Source organism: Eubalaena glacialis, chromosome 15 (assembly GCF_028564815.1).
Source record: "Eubalaena glacialis isolate mEubGla1 chromosome 15, mEubGla1.1.hap2.+ XY, whole genome shotgun sequence".
In the NCBI taxonomy this organism is placed as follows: domain Eukaryota; kingdom Metazoa; phylum Chordata; class Mammalia; order Artiodactyla; family Balaenidae; genus Eubalaena; species Eubalaena glacialis.
The window spans coordinates 14,309,727-14,326,031 of NC_083730.1; the positions used below are offsets into that span (position 1 = coordinate 14,309,727).

The 16,305-nt window shown below is 36.8% G+C and overlaps 1 protein-coding gene across 6 annotated transcripts in view; it reads right to left on the reverse strand.

Annotated features, from left to right (window-relative positions):
- Positions 1-16,305, reverse strand: part of RELCH (RAB11 binding and LisH domain, coiled-coil and HEAT repeat containing) — a 123,333-nt gene that overhangs the window by 78,988 nt on the left and 28,040 nt on the right. For all 6 annotated transcript variants that reach the window (XM_061170508.1, XM_061170507.1, XM_061170506.1 and 3 more), the window contains 3 exons: positions 2,931-3,134; positions 2,734-2,825; positions 1,824-2,117 (listed from right to left, as the gene is read on the reverse strand). In XM_061170508.1, the coding sequence (XP_061026491.1) occupies positions 1,824-2,117; positions 2,734-2,825; positions 2,931-3,134 (590 nt within the window). The remainder of the gene's footprint in view (positions 1-1,823; positions 2,118-2,733; positions 2,826-2,930; positions 3,135-16,305) is intronic.

Below are 16,305 nucleotides of genomic sequence, written 5' to 3' on the forward strand. Positions count from 1 at the left end.
CCAATTGCCCAAGCCAGAAAGCCTTTATCCTTCCCTTTCTTTTAATCTCCTAATCCAATCAATCTTTTACTTTCTAACTATCTTATAAATCTATCCACTTCTTTCTAATACAGGAAATTCAATCATTTCTTACTTGGATTCTTCCAATAGATATCCTATTAGTCTCCTTTCTTCTGCTACCCTCCAATTACCTCTGCCCTAGAGGACTCTTTCTAAAACTTAGATGCCATCATGTCCCAACTCTCTAAAATGAGTTAACACGGCTTATATGACTTAGTCTTTGCTTAGTTCTCCAACTTCATCTCCTGTCATTCTTCTCACTTGCATTCTTTGCTTCAACCTTAATAAATTCTTCTTAGCTCCCAAAGTGCACAGTGTTCTCCCTGCACATGCTGTTCTCTCTTAGTGGGAAGACTTCGTCTTATTTCTTTGTCTGGTTAACTGCTACTTAGTCGTCAGGTCTAAAGTTAGGTAACACTTCTTCCCTGAAATCTTTCCTGCTCTGATGACTAGGTTAGGTGCCCTGATTATGTCTTCCCAAAGCAAGGTGAACTTCTCTTATATTACTACTCTTCATACTTATAATAATTGTCTGTTGGCCTCTCTCATACTGTAAGGTTTGTAACCGAAGGGATGACCATATGTTTGGTTACCATTACACTCCTTGTTAAGACGGCCTGACATATAGTTAAGAGCTAAAAAAATTAGTTGAAGAAATTTAACAGTCATCTTTCTCCAGAGAGTGGCTTTGGTGTATCAAAGGAGGTATATGGAAGTACTCCTAAACACTAAGAACTATTACAAATGCCACTGTTATTGAGTATCATTTTTATGACTGTATTTTAACCATATTAGATTAAATGCACTTTGAGGATTGGGCTGTGTCTATTTCAACTCCCATAATACCTAAAAATACACACACACACACACACACACACACTTAAGCAGGTACACAGAAAGTTGTGGCACATGAGTGGAAAGATTTGCTTGGGGAAAAAAAAATCAAATACTTCTCACTAATAATGAGTAACTTTAAGTCTAAAACAAATTAGTCATGCTTTCCTATTACATCCTAACACTTGGTATAATATTCTTCCATTTAATAGGAGGAGGAGGAAGCATGGCTTTGTGGCTCAGAATGTACCACAGGGTAATTTGTGAGGATTAACTAAGTTAGTGTACGTAAAGCGTGTAGAACTGTGTCTGACATATAAAAAAGAACTCAGTAAATGTTCCTTTCTTAACATTTTTCACATTAAAATGTAAAATAATTTTAAACACATTTTGTTTCCTCTACTAGAAAACATAATCATGACAGGCAAGGGACCGTGCTTTTGTCATCTGAGTTCAATCACTGCGATCCAATAAAAACTAAATGAATTAAGAGAATATTAATGATACAATATTAGTAATGGAAGCAGACACAGGAAAAAGGCCTAAGATTAATAGCTAATCCCCTCTTTAGTACAGGCAACTATTCAGTACCAAAACCTTCTACTGAGTCTGATAATGACTGTAGAATACAGAAAACGTAAAAAGCACTGGGTAAAATACAGCACATAAAACATACATATTATTTATGGGTTTAAGTACTTGGCTAAGATAGGACCTATCCCATTTATGGTCTATTCCTTGTTAATACAATTTAACTTAGTAATTACTTGTGATTTTTTTTGGTGACATGGACTTTGCTATGTGTTAAGTTCATGCCAAACATAAAAATTCATACATCTGATCTGCAAAATAAGAATTGAAACTCTTCTATTTTGACAATGTTCTAAATAGCTGAAAGATGCATTTCAAAACACAGGATGCATACTAACCTATTGGGTTTATCAAAATGGACTGTGTTTTTATTTGATGGAGAAGAAGATGGCATTCCTTCTCTTTCTCTCCTGGGGAAAGAATTTGGGAAATTCTCTTTAGGAATAGTGGAATCAATTTCATCTGATTTTGAAAGATGGATATCCTTGTTTTCTCCCTTGTCTGAACTATTTATAACTGAATTCTGTCCCCTGTCTCCAGAGTCTTTGTGGGAAGACTGATCCAAAGAAGGCTGAACAGAGTCACAAACTACAGGGCTGGCAAAGTGTTCATTTTTGAGGAAGTCCATTTCACTGTAGAAAGAAAGAGAAATTATCAGAGAATAACTGTAGTTTTTAAAACTTTGGTAATAGCATAAACCTCATAATGGGTTTAATGGTTTAAAAGTATAACATATTAATAGAAAGTGGTTTGGCAACTGATTAATCTTTTCTGCACCATATACACTGATGCTTCATATACCTAGAAGTGCAGCTACAAACTCTTATAAAGCATAAAAATGGTTTTATAAACTATGCTTTGGATTAGCACTTAACTTTCTTCATTTGCAAAATGGGGAAAATTCTACAGAATTAAGAATTAAATGAAATAATGAATGGGAAATATGTACAACACTAATGTGAAGAAGCTATTTTATTACTACTGATACAACTTGGAGAAAATAAAAAATATCTTATTTCTTGGTTCCAAGACATATGCAATTACATTATTATTACAGGGACTTAACAAATTTTTTGGGGGAAAAAGGACACTTTAAGTATATAAGCAACTATAAGACTTTTTTCCAGAAGTATTAGGATATGAAAAATTATGTCTTACAACTGAAATGTTATTTTATATATTTATATAATCTGTCAATTTCTTTAAAAACTTTAAGAGATCTTTTAGAAATAATGATTAAGTACTAACCTTTCAAGTCTTCTGATTTGTTCCATCAAAGACCATTTCTCACTATTTAATAAACTAATTTTATCTTCTAATTTCTTTACTAGCAAGGAGTTCTAAAATCAAAATGGGAGAAAAACAGAAACTCAAGATCTCATAGTATGCTTTTATACGGTTTAAATACTTTTTGTGGACTGAATTACTTAGTTAATACCTCTCACCTCTACAGTCTGAGGAGTTTCAAGGGTTGGAAGAAGGCTGCCTAAAACTGGTGTCAGAGCCTCCAATTCATCTTCTTCTACACCACTGGCCACATCCACAAGATCTTTCCCAGTCACTTGATGATTTCCAAAATCTCGGTAGAGTTGCAATAAGTCTGGAGGTTTTGGAATGTTTAACCCTACATCATCCCATAGTTCAAAATCCTAAAAGATAAAAAATAATAATATAAAAAAAATCTATGTGGCAGTTTTATCTTGCATTTTTGAAATTTATCTTTTTTTTTTAACATCTTTATTGGAGTACAATTGCTTTACAATGGTGTGTTAGCTTCCGCTTTATAACAAAGTGAATCAGTTATACCTATACATATGTCCCCATATCTCTTGCGTCTCCCTCCCTCCCACCCTCCCTATCCCACCCCTCTAGCTGGTCACAAAGCACGGAGCTGATCTCCCTGTGCTATGCAGCTGCTTCCCACTAGCAATCTATTTTACATTTGGTAGTGTATATATCTCCATGCCACTCTCTCACTTTGTCCCAGCTTACCCTTCCCCCTCCCCGTATCCTCAAGTCCATTCTCTAGTAGGTCTGCGTCTTTATTCCCATCTTGCCCCTACGTTCTTCATGACCATTATTATTTTTTTTTTAGATTCCATATACATGTGTTAGCATACGGTCTTTGTTTTTCTCTTTCTGACTTACTTCACTCTGTATGACAGGCTCTAGGTCCATCCACCTCATTACAATTAACTCAATTTCATTTCTTCTTATGGTTGAGTAATATTCCATTGTATATATGTGCCACATCTTCTTTATCCATTCATCTGTTGATGTACACTTAGGTTGCTTCCATTTCCTGGGTATTGTAAATAGAGCTGCAATGAACACTGTGGTACATGACTCTTTTTGAATTATGGTTTTCTCAGGGTATATATGCCCAGTAGTGGGATTGCTGGGTCGTATGGTAGTTCTATTTTTAGTTTCTTAAGGCACCTCCATACTGTTCTCCATAGTGGCTGTATCAATTTACATTCCCACCAACAGTGCAAGAGGGTTCCCTTTTCTCCACACCCTCTCCAGCATTTATTGTTTGTAGATTTTTTGATGATGGCCATTCTGACTGGTGTGAGGTGATACCTCATTGTAGTTTTGATTTGCATTTCTCTAATGATTAATGAGGTTGAGCATTCTTTCACGTGTTTGTTGGCAATCTGTATATCTTCTTTGGAGAAATGTCTATTTAGGGCTTCTGCCCATTTTTGGATTGGGTTGTTCGTTTTTTTAATATTGAGCTCCATGAGCTGTTAATATATTTTGGAGATTAATCCTTTGTCCACTGATTCGTTTGCAAATATTTTCTCCCATTCTGAGGGTTGTCTTCTCGTCTTGTTTGTAGTTCCCTTTGCTGTGCAAAAGCTTTTAAGTTTCATTAGGTCCCATTTGTTTATTTTTGTTTTTATTTCCATTACTCGAGGAGGTGGATCAAAAAAGATCTTGCTGTGATTTATGTCAAAGAGTGTTCTTCCTATGTTTTCCTCTAAGAGTTTTAGAGTGTCCGGTCTTACATTTAGGTCTCTAATCCATTTTGAGTTTATTTTTGTGTATGGTATTAGGGAGTTTTCTAATTTCACGCTTTTACATGTAGCTGTCCAGGTTTCCCAGCACCACTTATTGAACAGACTATCTTTTCTCCATTGTATATCCTTGCCTCCTTTGTCATAGATGAGTTGACCATAGGTGTGTGGGTTTACCTCTGGGCTTTCTATCATGTTCCATTGATCTATATTTCTGTTTTTGTGCCAGTACCATATTGTCTTGATTACTGTAGCTTTGTAGTATAGTCTGAAGTCTGGGAGCCTGATTCCTCCAGCTCCGTTTTTTTCCCTCAAGACCACTTTGGCTATTCGGGGTCTTTTGTGTCTCCATACAAATTTTAAGATTTTTTGTTCTAGTTCCGTAAAAAGTGCCATTGGTAATTTGATAGGGATTGCATTGAATTTGTAGATTGCTTTGGGTAGTATAGTCATTTTCACAATATTGATTCTTCCAATCCAAGAACATGGTATATCTCTCCATCTATTTGTATCATCTTTAATTTCTCTCATCAGTGTCTTATAATTTTCTGCATACAGGTCTTTTGTCTCCTTAGGTACGTTTATTCCTAGATATTTTATCTTTTTGCTGCAATGGTAAATGGGAGTGTTTTCTTAATTTCACTTTCAGATTTTTCATCATTAGTGTATAGGAATGCCAGAGATTTCTGTGCATTAATTTTGTATTGTGCTACTTTACCAAATTCATTGATTAGCTCTAGTAGTTTTCTGGTAGCATCTTTAGGATTCTCCATGTATAGTATCATGTCATTTGCAAACAGTGACAGCTTTACTTCTTCTTCTCCGATTTGGATTCCTTTTATTTCTTTTTCTTCTCTGATTGCTGTGGCTAGAACTTCCAAAACTATGTTGAATAATAGTGGTGAGAGTAGGAAACCTTGTCTTGTTCCTGATCTTAGTGGAAAGGGTTTCAGTTTTTCACCACTGAGGATGATATTGGCTGTGGGTTTGTCATATATGGCCTTCATTATGTTAAGGTAAGTTCTCTCTATGCCTACTTTCCAGAGGGTTTTTATCATAAATGGGTGTTGAATTTTGTCGAAAGCTTTCTCTGCATCTACTGAGATGATCATATGGTTTTTCTCCTTCAATTTGTAAATATGGTGCATCACATTCATTGATTTGTGTATACTGAAGAATCCTTGCATTCCTGGGATAAACCCTGCTTGATCATGGTGTATGATCCTTTTAATGTGCTATTGGATTCTGTTTGCTAGTATTTTGTTGAGGATTTTTGCATCTATGTTCATCAGTGATATTGGCCTGTAGTTTTCTTTCTTTGAGACATCTTTGTCTGGTTTTGGTATCAGGGTGATGGTGGACTCGTAGAATGAGTTTGGGAGTGTTCCTCCCTCTGCTATATTTTGGAAGAGTTTGAGAAGGATAGGTGTTAGCTCTTCTCTAAATGTTTGATCGAATTCGCCTGTGAAGCCATCTGGTCCTGGGCTTTTGTTTGCTGGAAGATTTTTAATCACAGTTTCAATTTCAGTGCTTGTGATTGGTCTGTTCATATTTTCTATTTCTTCCTGGTTCAGTCTCGGCAGGTTGTGCATTTCTAAGAATTTGTCCATTTCTTCCAGGCTGTCCATTTTATTGGCATATAGCTGCTTGTAGTAATCTCTCATGATCCTTTGTATTTCTGCAGTGTCAGTTGTTACTTCTCCTTTTTCATTTCTAATTCTATTGATTTGAGTCTTCTCCCTTTTTTTCTTGATGAGTCTGGCTAATGGTTTATCAATTTTGTTTATCTTCTCAAAGAATCAGCTTTTAGTTTTATTGATCTTTGCTATGGTTTCCTTCATTTCTTTTTCTTTTATTTCTGATCTGATCTTTATGATTTCTTTCCTTCTGCTAACTTTGGGGTTTTTTTGTTCTTCTTTCTCTAATTGCTTTAGGTGTAAGGTTAGGCTGTTTATTTGAGATGTTTCTTGTTTCTTGAGGTAGGATTGTATTGCTATAAACTTCCCTCTTAGAACTGCTTTTGCTGCATCCCATAGGTTCTGGGTCGTTGTGTTTTCATTGTCATTTGTTTCTAGGTATTTTTTGATTTCCTCTTTGATTTCTTCAGTGATCTCTTGGTTATTAAGTAGTGTATTGTTTAGCCTCTAGGTGTTTGCATTTTTTACAGATTTTTTCCTATAATTGATATCTAGTCTCATAGTGTTGTGGTCAGAAAAGATACCTGATACGATTTCAATTTTCTTAAATTTACCAAGGCTTGATTTGTGACCCAAGATATGATCTATCCTGCAGAATGTTCCATAAGTACTTGAAAAGAATGTGTATTCTGTTGTTTTTGGATGGAATGTCCTATAAATATCAATTAAGTCCATCTTGTTTAATGTATCATTTAAAGCTTTTGTTTCCTTATTTATTTTCATTTTGGATGATCTGTCCATTGGTGAAAGTGGGGCGTTAAAGTCCCCTACTATGATTGTGTTACTGTCGATTTCCCCTTTTATGGCTGTTAGCATTTGCCTTATGTATTGAGGTGCTCCTGCGTTGGGTGCATAAATATTTACAATTGTTATATCTTCTTCTTGGATTGATCCCTTGATCATTATGCAGTGTCCTTCTTTGTCTCTTGTAATAGTCTTTGTTTTAAAGTCTATTTTGTCTGATATGAGAATTGCTACTCCAGCTTTCTTTTGATTTCCATTTGCATGCAATATCTTTTTCCATCCCCTCACTTTCAGTCTGTATCTGTCCCTAGGTCTGAAGTGGGTCTCCTGTAGACAGCATATATATGGGTCTTGTTTTTGTATCCATTCAGCCAGTCTATGGATTTTGGTTGGAGCATTTTATCCATTCACATTTAAGATAATATTGGTATGTATGTTCCTATTACCATTTTCTTAATTGTTTTGGGTTTGTTATTGTAGGTCTTTTCCTTCTCTTGTGTTTCCTGCCTCGAGAAGTTCCTTTAGCATTTGTTGTAAAGCTGGTTTGGTGGTGCTGAATTCTCTTAGCTTTTGCTTGTCTGTAAAGGTTTTAATTTCTCCATCAAATCTGAATGAGATCCTTGCTGGGTAGAGTAATCTTGGTTGTAGGGTTTTCTCTTTCATCACTTCAAATATGTCCTGCCACTCAGTTCTGGCATGCAGAGTTTCTGCTGAAAGATCAGCTGTTAACCTTACGAGGATTCCCTTGTGTGTTATTTGTTGTTTTTCCCTTGCTGCTTTTAATATTTTTTCTTTGTATTTAATTTTTGATAGTTTGATTAATATGTGTCTTGGCGTGTTTCTCCTTGGATTTATCCTGTATGCGACTCTCTGTGCTTCCTGGACTTGATTAACTATTTCCTTTCCCATATTAGGGAAGTTTTCAACTATAATTTCTTCAAATATTTTCTCAGTCCCTTTCTTTTTCTCTTCTTCTTCTGGGACCCCTATAATTCGAATGTTGGTGCATTTAATGTTGTCCCAGAGGTCTCTGACACTGTCCTCAATTCTTTTCATTCTTTTTTCTTTATTCTGCTCTGCAGTAGTTATTTACACTATTTTATCTTCCAGGTCACTTATCCGTTCTTCTGCTTCAGTTATTCTGCTATTGATCCCTTGTAGAGAATTTTAAATTTCATTTATTGTGTTGTTCATCACTGTTTGTTTGCTCTTTAGTCCTTCTAGGTCCTTGTTAAATGTTTCTTGTATTTTCTCCATTCTATTTCCAAGATTTTGGATCATCTTTACTATCATTATTCTGAATTCTTTTTCAGGTAGACTGCCTATTTCCTCTTAATTTGTTAGGTCTAGTGGGTTTTTGCCTTTCTCCTTCATCTGCTGTGTGTTTCTCTGTCTTCTCATTTTGCTTAACTTACTGTGTCTGGGGTCTCCATTTCGCAGGCTGCAGGTTCGTAGTTCCCATTATTTTTGGTGTCTGTCCCCAGTGGCTAAGGTTGGTTCAGTGGGTTGTGTAGGCTTCCTGGTGGAGGGGACCAGTGCCTGTGTTCTGATGGATGAGGCTGGATCTTGTCTTTCTGGTGGGCAGGTCCACGTCTGGTGGTGTGTTTTGGGGTGTCTGTGGCCTTTTTATAATTTTAGGCAACCTCTCTGCTAATGGATGGGATTGTGTTCCTGTCTTGCTAGTTGTTCGGCATAGGATGTCCAGCACTGTAGCTTGCTGGTCATTGAGTGGAGCTGGGTCTTGGCGTTGAGATGGAGATCTCTGGGAGATTTTCACCGTTCGATATTACGTAGACCTGGGAGGTCTCTTGTAGACCAGTGTGCTGAACTTGGCTCTCCCACCTTAGAGGCAAAGCCCTGACGCCTGGCTGGAGCACCAAGAGCCTGTCATCCACACGGCTCAGAATAAAAGGTAGAAAAAAAAAGAAAGAAAGAAGATAAAATAAAATAAAATAAAATAAAATAAAATAAAATAAAATAGGGGCTTCCCTGGTGGCGCAGCGGTTAAGAATCTGCCTGCCAATGCAGGGGACATGGGTTCGAGCCCTGGTCTGGGAAGATCCCACATGCCACAGAGCGGCTAGGCCCGTGAGCCACAACTACTGAGCCTGCGCCTCTGGAGCCTGTGCTCCACAATGGGAGAGGCCGCGACAGTGAGAGGCCCGTGCACCGCGATGAAGAGTGGCCCCTGCTCGCCAGAACTGGAGAAAGCCCTCACACAGAAATGAAGACCCAACACAGCCAAAAATAAATAAATAAATAAATTTATAAAAAAGATAAAATAAAATAGTTATTGAAATAAAAAATAATTATTAAGAAAAAAATTTTTAAAGTAATAAAACAACAACAAAAAACGGACAGACAGAGCCCTAGGACAAGTGGTAAAAGCAAAGCTGTACAGACAAAATCACACAGAAGCATACACATATACACTCACAAAAAGAGAAAAAGGGAAAAAAGAAAATATATCGTTCCTCCCAAAGTCCACCTCCTCAAATTGGGATGATTGTTTGTCTATTCAGGTATTCCACAGATGCAGGGTACATCAAGTTGATTGTGGAGATTTAATCCACTGCTCCTGAGGCTGCTGGGAGAAATTTCCCTTTCTCTTCTTTGTTCGCACAGCGCCAGGGGTTCAGATTTGGATTTGGACCCGCCTCTGCATGTAGGTCGCCTGAGGGCGTCTGTTCTTCACTCAGACAGGATGGGGTTAAAGGAGCAGCTGATTCGGGGGCTCTGGCTCAGTCAGGCCAGGGGTAGGGAGGGGTACAGAGTGCGGGGCGAGCCTGCGGAGGCAGAGTCCGGCGTGACGTTGCAGCAGCCTGAGGCGCGCCATGTGTTCTCCGGGGGAAGTTGTCCCTGGATCACAGGACCCTGGCAGTGGCAGGCTTCACAGGCTCCCGGGAGGGGAGGTGTGGATAGTGACCTGTGCTTGCACACAGGCTTTTTGATGGCGGCAGCAGCAGCCTTAGCGTCCCATGCCCGTCTCTGGGGTCCGCGCTGATAGCCACGGCTCGCGCCCGTCTCTGGAGCTCCTTTAAGTGGCGCTGTTAATCCCCTCTCCTCGCGCACCAGGAAACAAAGAGGCAAGAAAAAATCTCTTGCCTCTTCGGCAGCTCCAGACTTTTTCCCGGACTCCCTCCCGGCTAGCTGTGGCCCACTAGCCCCCTTCAGGCTGTGTTCACGCAGCCAACCCCAGTCCTCTCCCTGGGATCCGACCGAAGCCCGAGCCTCAGCTCCCAGTCCCCACCCGTCCCGGCGGGTGAGCAGACAAGCCTCTCGGGGTGGTGAGTGCTGGTCGGCACTGATCCTCTGTGCAGGAATCTCTCCGCTTTGCCCTCCACACCCCTGTTGCTGCGCTCTCCTCCGCGGCTCCGAAGCTTCCCCCCTCTGCCACCTGCAGTCTCCGCCCGTGAAGGGGCTTCCTACTGTGTGGAAACCTTTCCTCCTTCACAGCTCTCTCCCAGTGGTGCAGGTCCCGTCCCTATTCTTTTGTCTCTGTTTTTTCTTTTGCCCTACCCAGGTACGTGGGGAGTTTCTTGCTTTTTGGGAGGTCTGAGGTCTTCTGCCAGCATTCAGTAGATGTTCTGTAGGGGTTGTTCCACATGTAGATGTATTTCTGATGTATTTGTGGGGAGGAAGGTGGTCTCTGCGTCTTACTCTTCTGCCACCTTGAAGCTCCTCCCCTGAAATTTATCTTTTCCTTATTGCTAATATTTTTTTTTTTTTTTTTGGCCGCATCAGGTCTTAGTGCGGCACGCGGGATCTTCCGTTGCGGCGCGCGGGCTCTTTGTTTTGGCACTTGGGCTTCTCTCTAGTTGTGGCATGCGGGCTCCAGAGTGCGTGGTCTCTGTAGTTTGTGGCATGCAGGCTCAGTAGTTGTGGCGCGTGGGCTTAGTTGTCCCGCAGCACGTGGGATCTTAGTTCCCTGACCAGGGATTGAACCCACGTCCCCTGCATTGGAAGGATTCTTTACCACTGGACCACCGGGGAAGTCCCCTTATTGCTAATATCTTGAAAATTCAACATAATCATAATTTTGTTGTAATGTCAAAGTGTATGTTCCAATTGAGAAAACATCCTGGGAGAAAACATCCTGGTTTTAGAGTGTGAGAGGCACCACCATCTCGTACTTGGAAAATAGGGGAAACAGGGTCCTCAGTGAAGAGACAAGTTGTATTTAAAGCAAAAAGGATATTCTGAAAGAAGTTGAAAACACACAGAATGCTTATTTACAATAAAAAAAAAAATTTCACATAGCACAATAGAAAGAAAGGATAGAAAGTAAAAAATTATAAAAGAACTGGTAGGAGGGAAGCAAAGAACAGTAAGACAATGATTGCATGCAAATAAAAATATGAGAAAACTATCAATAAATATTTACAGAGTTTTACTATACATGCAGATATAGAGATGAACAAGAGATTCTTTTAGCCTCAAGAAACTTATAGTCTAGTCAGGGAGACAAGAGGTAATTGCAGGTAATGATAAGTGCCACTAAGAGGGTAAAATTGGGGTATATGATCAAAAATAAAACAGGGCAAAAAGTCTTACATTTTGTCTAGAGACTAAACATGAGGGGAGTGAGGGCTCTATATAGCTCTGCTTTTAGGTCAGTTGAAATTAGCACTAAATGCTGTTTAATGGTTAAAGAACAGGTTATTGATGAGCACTTCCACTGCCTTTCATAAAAAAAAACTTTACTGAGGTATATAATTAATACACAATAAACTGCATGATTTAAATCCACGAGCTAATTTAAAATGTACAATTTGATGAGTTTTGACATCTGTGTATACCCCTGAATAGATCACCACAATCAACAAGATGAACTTGCTCACTCCCAAAGGTTTTCTTGGCCCCTTTGTAATCCTTCCCTCTTATTCCTCACATGTGCCCTGTTCCTAGGCAAATACTGATCTGTTTTCTGTCACTGTATAATAGTTCACATTTCTTAGAATTTTTTATAAATTCATACAGCAAGTACTATATTTGTCTGGTTTCTTTCACCCAGATTAATGATTAAGGATTTTCAGACTGATCTGTGTTGTTTTATCTGTCAGCAGTTCATTCCTTTTTGTTGCTGTGTAGTATTCTACTATAAGGATATATTAAAATTTTTTATTCAACCGCCTGCTCTTGTATATTTGGGTTGTTTCCCTGATTTTAGTTACCATAAATAAAGCTGCTGTGAACATTGTGTAGGAGTCTTTGTATGAACATATGCTTTCATTTCTCTTGGATTGTAATATCCATGAATGGAATGACCAGGTCATATAGGTGGTGAAGGTTTTAACTTTTTAAAGAAACTGCCAAAAAGTGTTCCAAAGTGACTGTACCATTTTGCATTCTCACTAGCAAAGATGAGATTTCTAGTTACTCCACATCTTTGCCAAGACTTGGTACAGTCTCAGACATTCTATTAAGTGTTATGGTATTCTCATTGTGACTTAATTTGTATTTCCCTAATGACTAAAGATGCTGAGCATCTTTTTCATGTGCTTATTTGCTATCCATATATGTTCTCTGTTGAAGTATCTGTTTAAATTTTTTGTCCATGCTTTTAAAAATTGGGCTGTTCTCTTATTATTCAGTTTAGAGAGTTCTTTAAATATTCTGGATAAAGTCCTTTATCATATATGTTACTTGCATATATGTCACCCAATCTATGGCTTACTTTTTCATTTGCTTAGAGTGGCTCTCAAAGAGCAGAAGTTATTGATTTTGATGAGAACAATTTTGCTGAAGAACACCATACTTTTGGTGTCATATATAAGAAATCTTGGCCCACCTTCCAAGGTTTCAATGAATTTTTCCCATGTTTTCTTCTAGGAGCCTTATGGTTTTAGAAGTTAAAGCTATGATCCATTTGAATTAACTTTTGTAGATGGTGTGAGGTATGGTTTGAAATTCATTTTTGGAGCTCTACAGATATCAAAATGTTCCAGTACCAATTATAAAAAAGACTGTCCTTTCTGAATGAAATTTACTTTGCATTCTGTCAGACATCAAAAGACCATCTATGCATAAATTAATCTCTTGACTCTCTATTATGTTCTATTGATCTATTTGTCTACCTTTATGCCAATAAGATACTGTCTAAACTACAATATCTTGAAGTCAGGTAGCTGAAGTCCCCCAATTTTGTTCTTCTTTATTAAAGTTGTTTTGGCTATACTATGTTATTTCCATATGAATTTTAGAATAAACTAATTAATCTCTACAAAAAACGCTGGTGAGATTTTGATTGGGATTGCACTGAAAATACAGATCAATTTGCTGAAACTGACACTTTGACAATATTGAATCTTCTGATTTATGAGCACAATATATCTCTTCATTTATGTCTTCTTTACTTTCTCTCAGCATGTATAATAGTTTTCAGTGTATAACCCTTTATCAGATTTTTCCCTAAGTATTTCCTATTTTTTGATACTTTTGTAAATGGTATCTTTAAAAGTTCAATGTTTATTTGTTGCTAGCATACAGAAATATGATTCACTTTTGTTTACTGATCTTGTATCCTACAACTTTGCTAACATCACGTATTAGCTATAGCATCTTTTTTTTTTTTGGGCCGTGCCATGCAGCATGCAGCATCTTAGTTCCCTGAGCAGGGATCGAACCCACACCCCCTGCAGTGGAAGCGTGGAGTCTTAACCACTGGACCGCAGGAAGTCCCTATAGTATTTTTTTTATGTAGTCCACAGGATTTTCTACATATACAATCACGTTACCAGTGAATTTAGAGTTTTATTTCTTCTTTTCCAAAATGTGTGCCTTTTATTTCTTTTTCTTGCCTTGTGTTGGCTAGAATCTTCAGTATGATGTTCAGTAGAAATAGTGAGAACAGATATCCTTGTTTTATTCCTTATCTTTTATCATTAAGCATGATGTTAGTGATAGTTTTTCTGTAAATATCTTTTATGAGATTGAGGAAATTCCTCATAATTCCTAATTTCTTTAAAATTTTTATGGGAAATGCATGCTATGTCAAATGCTTTCTTCTGAGATATGATTTTTTTCTCTTTTAAAAAATTTCTTAAAATGGTGAATTACAATGACTGATTTTTGGATTAAATCAACCTTGCATTCCTTGGATAAACCATTTGGTCATGATGTATTAGCATTTTTACATATTGTTGGATTTGATATAGTAAAATATAGAATTATATAGAACTTCTGCATCCAATTCACAAGGAAAATGACCCTGTATTTTCTTTGTTTGCAATGTTTTTTATCTGACTTTGATATCAGAATTATTCTGGTCTCATAGAATGAGTTTGGAAGTATTCCCTTCTCTTCAGTTTCTAGAAGAGTTTGTGAAGAAGTGGTATTACTTCTTCCTTAAATGCCTGGTAGATTTTACAAGTGAAGTTATCTAGACCTAGAGTTTTCTTTGTCGGAAGGTTTTTAAGTACAAATTCAATTTCTTTAATAAATACAAAGTTCTTCAAATCTGTTTCTTCTTGAATGAGCTTTGGCAATTGTCGTCTTTCAAGTAAAGTTGCTCATAACATTCCCATTTTATCCTTTTAATATGAGTAAAATTTAGGGACTTCCCTGGTGGTCCAGTGGTTAAGACTCTGCACTCCCAATGCAGGGGTCCCAGGTTCGTTCCCTGGTTAGGGAACTAGATCCCGCATGCCCCAAATAAGAGCCCGCATGTGACAACGAAGATTCCGTGTGCCGCAACTAAAGACACTGCGCAGACAAAATAAGTAAGTAAATAAATAAATATTTTAAAAAAAGAAAAGAAATCCAGTGGTATATATTTTAAAAATATATAATAAGTAAAATTTATAGTGATATAACCTTGCTCATTCCAGATTTTGATAATTTGCTTCTTCTCTCTTTTTCCTAATCAGTCTGGCTAGAGGTTTTCCAATTTCATTAACCTCAGAAACTCAGTTTTTTATTTTATTAGCTTTTCTCTATTGTTTTCTGTTGCCTATATCATTGATTTACACTCTCATTTTTAATATTTCCTTTCTTCTGCTTACTTTGGGCTTTGCTTAGTTTTCTTTTTCTAGTTTCTTAAAGTAGAAGCTGATTTTCATCAATTTGAAATCTTCCTTCTTTTCTATTATAAGCATTTTGGTGTCATAACCTTTCCTGTAGCTTTAGCTACATCCTGCAAATTTTGATGGTTTTGTTTTCATCTTCATTCAGTTCAAAATACTTCATAATTTCCCTTTTGATTTCTTCTTTAACTTATGTGTTATTTGGAAATATTTAAAATCCTCTTAAATATTAAGACTTGCTTTATCACCTATATCTATTTAATAGATATAATATGATCTATTTTGATAAGTGACCCATATGTATTTGAAAACATGTATTCAGCTATTGAAAGATGAAGTTTTACAAATTCTACTTATGTCAAGTTAGTTGACAGCATAGCACAAGTGTTCTATATCCTAAATGATTTTTTATTACCTTATTCTATCAATTATTGAGAGAGCCAGCTTGAAATCTCCAGTAATTTCTGTCTTTTAATTGGAAGGCTAGATCATTTATATTTAAAGTGAGTATTCATATGGCTGGGTTTCAAATCTGCCATCTTGCTATTGTTTTCTGTGTGTGCTATCTATTCTTTGTTCCCTTTTTCTTCTTTTTCTGCCTTCTTTTTGGCCTCTCAATGTTTCTCATATATTCAACATATTTCTTATACATTGTTTAGTTGATCATTAACCTAAGTTTGTGATAAAACATGATTAACCTGAAATATAATCATAGTATAACATTATTTATATTAGGTAAATATTAGTTTAATGTCTATTATATAGTTGAGTAATACTACCATTTAATAAAGAATAACTATATATTTTATTAAATTTAGTTTTTGCCAAATACTTTACAATAACTGAGGGAGTAACTGTACTGCTATCTTCCTTAGAGAACTTCTATTTTTGCTACTTCTATTTTTGCTAAATGATCCATGGGATAGTTTATGGACCAATGGGATATACCTGATTTAAAATGATGGCCTCCTGATTTCTATACAATACACTCCTTGGTATTTACTTTACTAAGGTAAAAGATTCAAACTGACCTATTTGCACTAAGAAGTCAAAATATTCCAGACTTAGGAGATAACACTAAACAAAGCATCATTTCTTTTCCTATAAGATTTTATCAGTAAAATAATGAAGTTCTAAGATTGGCTCCTATTCAGAAACACAACTTACATTCTCTTATTCAAAATATTCTCTCTTAATTGCTGTTATCTATCATCTTAATTATTATAGTGTTACTGAAGAGGTTTTAGCTAAACTGAATTTATAAGTACACATTAATCTGTACTACTAAGTAAATGTTTTAAAGTTAAAAAAAAAGCACATTTTATAAATACATGG